Source organism: Salvia splendens, chromosome 5 (assembly GCF_004379255.2).
Source record: "Salvia splendens isolate huo1 chromosome 5, SspV2, whole genome shotgun sequence".
Classification (NCBI taxonomy): Eukaryota; Viridiplantae; Streptophyta; class Magnoliopsida; order Lamiales; family Lamiaceae; genus Salvia; species Salvia splendens.
In genome coordinates this window covers 7,939,575-7,952,730 of record NC_056036.1, presented here as the reverse complement: position 1 = coordinate 7,952,730, position 13,156 = coordinate 7,939,575, and the positions used below count along the sequence as shown (strand labels likewise).

The 13,156-nt window shown below is 40.3% G+C and overlaps 1 protein-coding gene across 1 annotated transcript; it reads left to right on the top strand.

Moving 5' to 3' along the window:
• The first annotated feature begins 337 nt into the window (after window positions 1-337).
• Window positions 338-2,734, top strand: LOC121804977 (E3 ubiquitin-protein ligase RMA1H1-like). Its single transcript, XM_042204717.1, has 2 exons — window positions 338-629; window positions 1,795-2,734. Exon 2 carries the CDS (start codon window positions 1,803-1,805, stop codon window positions 2,565-2,567), a length of 765 nt encoding a protein of 254 aa, XP_042060651.1. The 5' UTR covers window positions 338-629; window positions 1,795-1,802; the 3' UTR covers window positions 2,568-2,734.
• Window positions 2,735-13,156: the final 10,422 nt, after the last annotated feature.

Here is a 13,156-nt window from a genome sequence, read left to right as displayed (position 1 = left end):
ATTATTTTATTTTTATCATTATATATTTGAATTTTTAAAACACGGTTCTCATAAATTTTTTTCTTTTATTATAGGTTGTAGATAAATCATAAATATAGTCATAGGTCCAACTAAATACATTAAAGCACAATAATTAAAATGAGCGTATTGGAGTACAAAATAGTAGACCCGCGTATATAAAATAATCTAGATATGTGAGAGTGGTGGCCACGTCGGCGCTGCGGTGGTGAATGGGTGGCCCCGTCACCGTGCATTTCAGAGTACTTATCCACAACGGGCTTTCACCTCCACGCATACATACACCTTTTTCCTGTATCTATAACATTGTCAATTACACAACTCTCTTGTTTAATTATGTGTATATATATATAGAGATCAAAAGATATTAGTCCCTCTCATCTCAGGCACTCACGCTATATCCCTTTTGCTTCTACACACACATTCTCTCTCTCCCGTTTATCCTTTTCTTTTCAAAGATAAAGCATCTCCTCTCCCTCTCTCTCTCTCTCTCTCTCTCTCTCTCTCTACTTTAATTCTGAAAAAGCTGCGATTTTGTTGCTTTATATTAAGAGGGTTTGATTGCAATCGGATTTTTGGAACTTTTTTAGAAAGCCCTTATTCACATTTCGGTATGTATCCCGAGTTGTTCTTCACTTGTGTGTTTTTTCTGATTTTATGCATGTGGGTCTTGGAGACTCCGATTAAAGACGTGATTTTTAGACCTTTTTTCTGTTCTTCTGTTTGAGGGCCTCTCTCTATATAGCTGTAGCTAGTAATTTTTAATTTGTTTGGGGAAATATTAAATATTTTTTCTTGGGAAGTGTGATATAACCTTGTTGTTTCTGGGTTTGGATTTGGCTGCAGCCTCTTGTTTTCAGACCTTAGATCACATTTCAGAATTCCATTTGGATTTCAGAAATGGTGACATATGATAAAAGTCTCTATTTACTGAAAAAGTTGAGAAATTCAGCTCTTGCATTTTTGTTTGTATAAAATGTATTGATGTTCTTGAGCTTGTTGCCATGTTTGTGTTTTATTGATTGATTTTCAACTTCTTTACGGATTCTCGCGGACTCTGTTTTAGACCCAGATTTTTTTGCTGATTTTATATTTTCTTGATGGGGTTGAGTCTTGAATCTTGAATGCCCGGTTTTCGCGGTTGCCTGTTTCCTCTTCATCTCTTCGAGAAAATTCTTTCCCTTCCTGGGAAAGAATCAATACCTAAGCCTATCTTGTCTAGTATGAAATTTTTTTAATCAGTTAAGCAAAGAAGTTTTATGATATGTGGGATTCTAATTAGTTGCAGCAAACCTTGTTTTCACCAAATTGGTATGTCTGCACATGATTGTAGTACTATATTTGATATGGACAAGAGATTATGATGCTCTGGTTTTCTTGATCTTCACTCATTTAGTTTTCAGGAAAAGTTAGGTGAGTAGTTGGGAACCAAATTATTAATGATATTAATAAATTTGAACATGGCTTTTTAATGGAAGATCATCTTTTATTATGCCCATTGATACAGCATTAATCAACTTTAAGTCTATTTTAGAAATACTTAGTTGCTCACACTACTTGTGGTTTCAACATCATGGGCTGCTAGATTGTCATGTGTCATATTCTAACCAACTATATTATCATTTTTATGGTGTGGATTGTGATATCACATTTATTTGGTATGTGTATTTTGCACTTGATGCAAAGCTCTAGTTGTTTTGCTCTTTATGTTGATTGAATGTTTTTGATTGTGTAACCCTTCAAATATTAAATCTCATGTACTGTCCACCTATGCAGACATCTAAATGGATCAATATCTCCAAGCAGCAGCCCGGGGCACTGGCTTAGACCAACACAGAGCTTCGTGCCAAAACCTCAAATCCTTGACCTCCACACTCAGCGAATCTGACACCAGTCCGTCTCTCGGGTTCGAGTGCAACATTTGCCTCGACCTCGTGCAGGACCCCGTGGTCACACTATGCGGCCATCTCTACTGTTGGCCGTGCATATACAGGTGGATCAGCTTCCAACACTCCTCCCCCGAGAACCCCGACCACCAGAAGCCCCAATGCCCAGTTTGCAAGAACGAGGTCTCGGAAAAGACATTGATACCCCTCTACGGCCGAGGCAAGACCACCGACTCCTCCAAGGACGAGCTATCCCTTGTCATACCACAAAGGCCGGCGAGCCCCCGATGCCGGACCAACTTGATCTTACCGAACCCAGCTAGCAACTACTTGTCGTATCCGTTCGAGCAACTCCACCGCAGAGGGTATGACGCCCCACCATCCCCTGGACAAGATTACGGAAGCTACCCCACCTCACCCGTCCTCGGACACGGAAGTGCGCCCCACTTGGCAGACCCCATGATCGGGATGTTCGGGGAGATGGTGTACTCGAGAATATTCGGGAATTCAGAGACGACGTCGTTTTCGTATCCGAATTCTTACCATATGGCCGGTAGCAGCTCGCCGAGGCTGCGACGGCATATGGTGCAGACTGATGAATCACTGAGTAGATTATGTTTCTTCTTTTTTTGCTGTATGATGCTATGTTTGCTCCTATTTTGAGCAGAATATAGTTTGGAGTTTAGTGTCTGTTTTTCGGTTGGTGATGAACTTGTATAGATTTTACCTTAACGACTTGTATAAATACCCCCATCAATATCATCCTTATATAATGTGTATAAAAGAGTTTATATAAGTAGTATATACAAAATTTTGTGTTTTCAATGCAATTCACGAACAAGTCGAGATCCTATATTCGCCAATGTTTTGAATCTTTGAATTTCCTGCCTGAATAAGTCGAGACTAATGCACGACTTTCTTTGCTTGAAATAATAGTATCTCATCATCTATTTTCGTTAGTTAATAAACGTAGGGGTGTTTGGTATGTCATCATATTTAATCTTAATCTAATATCTTGGTCAATTCTTTTTTTTCATAAAAGCTCAACTCATCTGTTGTATTTTATATCTTATTCATCTCTATAATATAATGTTAAAATTATATTGTATCTAATCGGGTGCGTAATATTACTGACTTTTTAAGTTGCTAACTCTGCTAACTTATCAACGCATTGTATTAAAAATGTCAACACGGTGACATTAAAATATCAAGACATAATAATGTCAATATAGTATATTGAAATGTCAACAAAATTATGTGTGGACATTTTTAATATACTGCGTTAATGAGTTAGCAGAATTAACAACTTTAAAAGTTAGCAATTGATCACACCTCATACATAATGAGTATCTATTTCACTTCTAATGACTATCTATCATAATGAGTATCTATTTCACTTCTAATGACTATCTATCTTATTGTAACAATACTCGATCGTATTGTAACAATACTCGATCTTCTATAGTTCTAACTTCTATGTCATGTGGATAATATTTTTTATTCTGTCTCCCATTTTTCTATTCTTGTGACTCGTGAGAGACAGTGTTTGACCTTCTATTATTTGAATGATTAACTAGGAGATAAATATATATGTTCATGTGCAATGAGATCCTCTATTTCCAACAATATACAAATACGGAGTACTTCCTATATCCCTTCCTTTAGCCAAGATAGTAGATGTTTTATTTTTCTTTTAGACATAAAATTTAGTAATATATTGAAATTTAAAATTTAGAGTGAAAAATGAATAAAGTTTTTGTTGAAAAGGAAAACAACTCAACTAATATAAGAAGACAAAAATTAATACTAGTACTATAATCCAACTTACTTTGGACAACGAGAGTAGTGTAGTATTCTTCTTTCTTTGATCATAAATTCATAACTACACCGGATATTTTATATAGTATGTAATAGTATTTGGTTTTCATTTTTCGCATTTATTGATAAATCGAAACAATAATTATGGATGCCCGCCTGACTAGCTAGCTACGTTAATCTATCTAGAAGCACAAACTTGTCCACAATTTTAATTTTAAATAAATAAAAAAGATGGTGAGACTAAAAATGAGTCAATTGGGAGAGATAAGTGGTCCTATTATATTTGGAAAGGGTCTTTATAAGTCCCCACTATGCCCCTTTTTCTATTTTAGACTACCAACTAAGCCAAATTTCTGGGGTTGGCCATCTAATTTTGTTTTCCATCACACATTTTGTCTTTCGAATTACGGAATGTGTGATTGTCAAATTTAATCGATTCTAATGTCTCAATCTTACATAGACTAAAAATAGGCTTCTGATTCTCTAGCTTTTACTCTATTTTAAACTGAAACAACTTGGACCTTCCTACCATTTTTTTACTGATCTATTTCAAAACTGTTCTTCACTAGTTACAAGACTTGCTAGAATGAATAAATACAAAGTGAAGACTTAGTGATTTGAGTATATATTACTCTCAAAATTTGAAGACCTATTAATTTGAGTATAAATTACTCTTAAATTTGAGCCATCAGTATTTAGGCCATCCACAATAGGAATAGCCCAGCCATAGCCTAGCCACTGCCACATCATCATCACTAAAAATCCTCCTGTCACATCATCAAAACAAGCAAATAGCCCAGCAATAGCCTAGCCACATAATATCCACATCACTATTAACAAATATATACAAAATGAAATAATTAACAATCACACAATATTCGAAATTTAATTTACGAGACATATACGGGAAAAATTTAATAATACTATTAAAATTTTAAAAAGTACAATAATTTTAAAAAATACATTAATTTTAAAAAAAATAGAATAATAAAAAAATACAATAATAAGATAGAGAGAGTACTCGTTAAAACAAGTGGTGCGAATGAAAATGACGAGCAAAGCACGTATATATAGTGTTTCGGAAAAAAAAAATTTAATTTCGCGATAGGCGGTGCGCTGGGCGATCCGGGCGCTGCAATAGCGCCGAGCGGATCGCCCAGCGCCACGAAACCGCCCAGCGCTGCGCGGTTTCTCTCTCCATTCGTCCGCTGGGCGACTGCAATAGAGCGCCCAGCGAACCGCCCAGCGCCGGCGCTCGGCTGGGCGCTATTGTGGATGGTCTTAGAGAGTGAATGCCACACTCATTTGTTTATTAGTGGGGGCGGTGGTGACGGCGACGGCGTGTAAGAAGCTTCCCAAGTGGAGGGCCCCACAAGGTTTTAGGCTTATGCATTTAATTTTCCGTGATTTTCAATAATTCCAATTTTGGTGTCAAAATTGGCTAGTGTAATGTAACTTTGTCTCTCTCACAATTTTATTTATAATTATTTACTTTCGTGAATGAATTGATATCTTGTTATGAACGAATGAGAATTGGACAAGTATGTCCACTGTCAACATGGTAAAATCGTCGACATAATGATCAACTATTTGGAAAAAAACCATTGAAACGTGTGTTATTTGGAGTAAATAAAATAAAATCCAATAAAACGCCTTTAATATAGGAGGGCGGCTACTACCTAACCTCCTCAGCATTTTTGGTCTTGACACCAATTATTCAATATACAAAGAAGAAACAGAGATGAATTTGAAGGAATTTGACAAATATCCCGACGATTAATTATAATTATTATTTCATCCTCTAGCAAGTAGCAAACGACTAGTTATAAAAACATTGTAACACTATACTTATCATATCCCTACATATAATTAATAAACTAATTTGGAATATTTAAGATTCAACTTGCTTTATCAATCCACATAATGAGTTGTATTCTTCCGTTTTCTGCATTGTGTGATGCTGCTCTCATTTAGAATTTAGAAATATAGGAGGTGTTCGGTTGGCAAAATTAAATCTTATGATTAAATATGTATCATGTTTGGTTCATAAAATTGAACCCTTCAACTTAATCCTAGATGGATAGTCTCATGATAATTAGTCATGGTCTCCCCCTCCAACTAAAATAATCTCACAACTTAATCCTAGATGGATAGTCTCATGATATTAGTCATGGCAACCGAACGCCACCTATGTTGCTTTTCGTGAGAGAGAATGGCCAAACCGCCTATTTGAATTTTCTATTTTAGTATAATTTTTTTCTCCTAATTAACTTGGCCGACCCTACTTTAATTTTCTAAATACATATTGTAAAAGTCTCGTGTAGGGTAATTTTTACATCTTGTCTTTTAATTGTTATCTAAACTTTGCGTGATGTTGTTTATGTTTATGCATTTGCGTGTAAAGTGTTGTTGGTTAGTACATTCAAATGCCAATTCTACGTAAACTCTTCATTCAATCTTTTATCTTATTTAATAATACGTCAAGCAATTAAAATGACACATCATTATAATATCAATAGAATATTACCATATGGCACATACCAAAAATAAGTAAAATCCATCCTATGATGTGATTGTTGCAACAAATACGGTGACTTGGTTAAGATAGAATTTTTTATTTAACATATACTTGTGATTATTGTTTATGACGTACATGGCAATAAATTTGATTTGCCCAATTAATACAGTGATATTCTTATATATAGAAAGTACGCAATTGCTGTCAATCTATACCCAAATCATCATGCGAAAGGTAAAATTTCAGTACTCCGGATATATTGTTGATGGTTTGGCGAATTTTTGATGGTGATGAATGCAGGAAAATGCAGATTACGACACAGGGATTTACGTGGTTCGATTTACTGAGGTAAATCTACGTCCACGGGAAGAAAAGAGTGCAGAGTTGTATTGCTTGATCTGTTTTCTACAGCTTACAATACAAACTTGCTATATGATCTTTTATGTCTAGAGAGCTTCCACCCAGTCTATCTGATCTAAGTTCTATTTATACCTTGAACTAAGATCGTGGCTTGCATCACCACTAATGATGGTTGTGGATGTCGTGGAGGTCATGGAGATCCTGCATGGGTCCACTACCTCTTTGTTTGGTCCGCTTATCCCGCATGAGATCCTGCATGATTAGACACCACTAAATAGATCGTGTAGTGGTCATGAGATCCTGCATGGGTCCACTATCTCCCAGTTCGGTCGAATACTGAGACCGAACTGCTGAACTATTGCCGAGCAGCTTTTGCCGATCTGAGAGTAGGGCTTGACTGGAGCTTTTGCCGATCTGAGAGTAGGGCTTGATTGGTCGGCTTTTACCGAGCTGTAGGCTAGGGCCGAACTCTTTGGTAATGCCGAACTGATACTCTTCCTTGGGCTTTGGGTTGATGGGCCGTCACTGCTATTGGGCTTGTTTAGTACGTACTCCATCACTACCCCCCCGAAAGACGAAGTGAATCACTTCGGCGAAGCGAGTCACTTCGGCATTCTGGATAAAGGTACGGGGGAGGCTGACGTCAGGGGACGTGCCTTGCGCGTGACTGCATTAAATGCGACAGTAAAACGGAGGGATGCTGCTGCCGTGGTTGCCCAAGGGGAGGTTCTCCGTGCTTTCGCGGAGAAACTCTTTCTGAGCAACCAATTTTCAGCCTTTGTCGGTGATCTGCTGAAACTGATGACCGATAAAGCCGAGCAGGGTCCCGAAGTCATCCTGCCGCTGTACGGCCGAGAGATAGCAGCTCGGCTTCAGAGTCTGCCGGTGCTTGAGGAGCTTGCTTCGTCCTCGGTCCTGCTTTCTGCAGACCAAGTTCGTAGTTGCCGAGCTGACCGCGATGAGAACATGGAGGCTATCTTTGCCTCCATAGGGTCAGTTTCACCCGCTCCAATTTTCCATGGAGAGGGTGATACCGAGCAGCATGAGCGGCAGACCGGCGATGAGCAGGCCGAGCAGGAGGCGCAGCAGATCGGCTACGGTGGCGCCGAGCAGGCTGGGGAGAGCAGGGAGGCCGAGGCTGAAGCTGAAGCAGACAAGGAGAAGGAAGCTGAACCTCACCGAGAAGGCGGAGACGAAGCTAGCGGAGTATGATTTCGTCTTCCTTCTCTTAGTTTAGTTTCTTCCTTCTTGTAAAACGGCCTTGAAGCCCTTGTGTAGAAAAAAATTTTTTCTTATGAATGAAAAAATTCTTCTTTCTGCTCTTGTGTCTTCGTATAGCCTTTCGTACTCTCTTACTCCTGTTGTGGTTTACTACCTGCTCGGTAAGCTGAAATGCCGAACTGACGTAGCTGCTTTGTATTCTTAACTCTCAAGGAGCTGGAGGTACTTCACTGGAAGCGGCTGTACTCTTCGGCTTTAGACGAAGCTGAGAAAAGAGCTATAGCTGACCAGGTGAAGAATGACGAACTCTTGGCTCGTTCAATGAAGCTGGAGGCCGATAATAAGGACTTAGAGTCCGAAAAGAAGGATCTGGAGGCCGAGCTGAACACTGCCGTCGCTGAGAGGACTGCGTATGAGGATTTCATCTGCAGGCGTGGGGGAATGACCATCTCTGAAGTTCAGGAACGAGTTGACGAACTGTGGGAGGAATATCATGTACTCCGGAGGAACAATGCGCTGGAGAGCTCGGCTTGCCAACAAGTCGTGAAGTCATTGCGGCACTGGGCTTCTCGGTACGACATCATTCTTTCCCGGCGTCCCTCAATCGAGAGATTCCTTAGGCATTTCCCGTCAACAGATGGTCACACTCCAGCTCAAACCCCTGATTCACTTGCTCAAAACCTTACTCCAAGTCAGCAACGAACTCAGGAACAGCCGGAAACGTCAAGACAAGGACGGACTGAAGTTCGTAGAGGAGCTGTGATTATGAGTGAGCAAGATCAACAAATGCTTCGTGAAGAGACTCTTCGCCGCTGAGGTGCTAGAGCTTCCCGGGCTCAGGGAAGAGGTGGTAGGTCGATTAGAGCATCTCGTCGACCTGCTTATTCTTCAGCTGCCGAGAACGCCCGAACTCGGCTTCACGAGGATTTTGTGAATAGGTGGCTCAACTTTAGCAACCCCGGACAGTAGAATAGTCCTTTGTAATGGCGTAACGCCATTTTGTAGGGTAGCGGAGTTGTATGCCGAACAAGATTTGAAAAATGAAATTTTGTTTTCGCTTCTAACACTGTATTTACAGCTTAGCGAAAAAATTTCATCGTACTTGTCCTCGGTCTTATGAAGTAAACTTCTTTGACCGGACTTGGTCCTTGGTCTGATGAAATAAACATCTTTGACCGGACTCGTCTTTGGTCTGATGAAATAAACATCTTTGACCGGACTCGTCTTCGGTCTGATGAAATAAACATCTTTGACCGGACTCGTCTTTGGTCTGATGAAATAAACATCTTTAACCGGACTCGTCTTTGGTCTGATGAAATAAACATCTTTGACCGGACTCGTCTTTGGTCTGATGAAATAAACATCTTTGACCGGACTCGTCTTTGGTCTGATGAAATAAACATCTTTGACCGGACTCGTCTTTGGTCTGATGAAATAAACATCTTTGACCGGACTCGTCTTTGGTCTGATGAAATAAACATCTTTGACCGGACTCGTCTTTGGTCTGATGAAATAAACATCTTTGACCGGACTCGTCTTTGGTCTGATGAAATAAACATCTTTGACCGGACTCGTCTTTGGTCTGATGAAATAAACATCTTTAACCGGACTCGTCTTTGGTCTGATGAAATAAACATCTTTGACCGGACTCGTCTTTGGTCTGATGAAATAAACATCTTTGACCGGACTCGTCTTTGGTCTGATGAAATAAACATCTTTGACCGGACTAAGCTTGTGTCCTAATTTGGCGAGTTTTATCGCTCGGATCGGACTTTCCGTTGTCCTAATTTGGGGATCGGACTTTCCCTTGTCCTAATTCGGCGAGTTTTATCGCGTGGATCGGACTTTCCCTTGTCCTAATTCAGGCAAGTTTTATCGCGTGAATCGGACTTTTGTTGCAGTTCGTTTCAGACGAAGTGCTTGATTCTTAAGCTGAATTGTGGTCTTGTATCCTCTTTAGAAGCTTGGACTTCACAATCGTTGGCTTATTGCAGTTCGTTTCAGACGAACTGCTTGTTTAAGCTGAATTGTGGTCTTGTATCCTCTTTAGAAGCTTGGACTTCACAATCGTTGGCTTATTGCAGTTTGTTTCAGACGAACTGCTTGTTTAAGCTGAATTGTGGTCTTGTATCCTCTTTAGAAGCTTGGACTTCACAATCGTTGGCTTATTGCAGTTCGTTTCAGACGAACTGCTTGTTTAAGCTGAATTGTGGTCTTGTATCCTCTTTAGAAGCTTGGACTTCACAATCGTTGGCTTATTGTTGCAGTTCGTTTCAGACGAACTGCTTGTTTCTTAAGCCGAATTGTGGTCTTGTATCCTCTTTAGAAGCTTGGACTCACAATCGTAGGCTTATAAATGTTCTAAAAAGGGGATCAGCCTTCGAAGAACAAGATACCTCAGTAACATTTGTAAGAGACGACACGCACAGAGACAGACAAAACACACAGACAAAACGCACAGAGACAAACAAAGACCAAGCAAACCAAAGAAAGCACATTGACCGAACAGGACTCAAGATTGACTGACCGGACTGTCTCTTACAAATGGAACTTCTTGAGGTTGGAAATGTACCATGTTCGGGGTACCTGTTCTCCTGACATGTGAGCCAATTTGTAAGACCCTTTGCCGAGGACTTCTGACACCCGATATGGACCTTCCCATGTGGGTTCGAGTTCGCCCAGCTTTTCTGCTCGGCTTACTTCGTTGTTTCTCAAGACGAGATCTCCCACTTGAAATTGCAGCTTTTTCACCCTTTGGTTATAATACCGGGCTACTTGCTCCTTGTACTTGGCTGCTTTTATGCAGGCCAATTCTCTTCTTTCTTCGGCCAGATCTAGTTCGGCTCTCAGTCCGTCATCATTCATTTCTGAGGAGAAATTTAGAGTTCGGGGACTGGGTATGCCGATCTCAACCGGAATCACGGCTTCAGTCCGTTTGCTTGTGGGTGGGAGACCGAGCTTTTAAACCTCTGCTCTATGACTTCAGAGACGATTTAGTCTTCCCGGCAGGGAGAGCGTCAATAGTTAGGATTACTCCATCATATTGCGGCTCGTTATCGTCTTCGGGATCCTGTTGCCTTTTCGGATCCTGAGGAGCGCAGTTCGCACTTCCCTGCTTTTTGTTCTTTTTCGGCTGCTTGCTTTGGTATTTTTTTAACGTCCCTGCTTTCACAAGGGCATCAATACCTGCAGCCAAATGTCGGCACTCCTCGGTATCGTGACCGTAGTCTTGATGGAAGGAGCAATATTGATCCTGAGGTCGGCGCGCGGCCGATTTCGTCATCCGCCTTGGCTTTTCGAACATATCGGAATGCAGTTCGAAAATTTCCGCTCTTGACTTGTTCAATGGTACGAACTGAGCGGGCGGCTTCTCAGGATTGAGACGTGGTCCCAATCTGCCTTGTACCGGTGCCCTTTGAATTCTTTCAAAAGGAGTTCGGCGAGGAAGCCTCTGATCGCTATGATCGGGCTTCTTTTCGTCTCCTCTAGATGAGCTGTCTAAAGACCGTTTTCGACGGTCTGCCTCATCGGCACGGGAGAACTGGTCCGCAATGTCCCACATCTCTTGAGCTGTTTGCGGACTGCATTCCACGAGCTTTCTGTAGAGAGCTCCGGGCAGGATTCCATTTTGGAATGCCGAAATGACAAGTAGATCATTGAGATCATCTACTTGTAGGGATTCCTTGTGGAATCTCGTCAAAAAGTCGCTGATCTTTTCGTCGCGACCTTGACGTATAGAAAGCAGCTGAGCCGAAGTGATTCGGGCTTCCGCTTTCTGAAAAAACCTTGAAGTGATATTTTAGAGTTCTTAATCAATGTATAAAGATTATCAAGTTCAATTATTTTAACTCTAATAATACTACACTACTGCAAGAATACAGTATCGTAGTAGTATTTCAAGTGTCGATCCACATGGAGGCGAGATTGCTTGCGCTTAATAAGACTACACAAAGCATAAAAATATTTTGTTTTGATTTTGAGATGGTTAACTAATTTAAACTACTGAAACGAGATTTTTAATACGAGAAAGACAAGTCACTCCAAGTTGCTCACTAAGCTTGCGTTGTTTTACACCATTTACAACGAAACATACGACGGGATTATAATTATCAACCTAATCGCGTGCACTGAACATGTCTACGACGTATAGTTCACAGTCAGCTGAACACTTGTTCCATGAACCAACTTTCAACGACATTTAATTCCTGCGGATGCGCGGGAATAAATGTCGTCTACTATAATCACTTACCTAATCCACTATCAATTTATCCCCTGAACAGTTCTAAATCGAAAGCATACCAACAAACGATCAATCCTAAGCTATGTTAAAGAGACTATAGTTAAGATTTAACAACACTACATCATTAGCCAAAAACGTAGCATTTTAATTATCAAACACATTGTTGGTATCAAACATACGATTCAAGGTGTTAAAACAAATACACAAGCCTAGATTACAACTCGGAGCAACAAAGAGAGCCTAGCCTATACACATGGTAGAATGTAGAAATAAAACCATAGGTGTGATGCTCTCGTCGAGTGGAGTTGGGATATGGAGACGGATCGTCGGAATGTTGGACGGAATTTCTTCCTCTTCTTCTGCCAACTTTCTTTCTCCCTTTTCTTTTCACAAATTGTCTGTGTCAAAAAACGTCACCATCCACTTCTTGATTTACTCAATTTGTTTGAATGGCAAATGCTCCAGATCTGTCTCGTCACCTTTTTTCTCTCCCTCCTTCTTTTCTCCTTTCTTCTGCCAACTTTCTTTTCTTCTTTCCCTACGTCACTATTCACCTGCCAACCGCCCACAAAAACTGCATTATTGCGGTTGAAATTAATCAACCCGGCCGGGTGGAATTAATTGGCATAAAATTCACCCGGCCGGGTGGCCAATTTTGACAGTTTCCTGGAATTTTCGTATTTTGAACATCATACCCGGCCGGGTAGAATTATTAGGCATAAAATATACCCGGCCGGGTGCCTCATTTTGAGCACTTTCTGCCCGGTCTGTCAACTTGGAAATTTTGCACAACTTTTTCACCATCCGAGCTTCATTCCTTGTTTCTTTTCACCATTCATTCCTTTTCCTACACATAAAACATACTTTTGCAAGCATCAAACTATATAAATCATGTAAAGTTAGGGGAATAAAAATGTACAATTTGATTCACATCAAATACCCCCAAACTTATTTGTTTGCTCGTCCTCGGGCCAGATCATATAAAACACAACACTTTGAAGCTCAACTCACAAAAGTTTTTTTTTTTATAAGAATGAATCACGTAGAGACATGAATGACAAAGTCGAGACCCCCAACAATTTCAATCAAGATTTC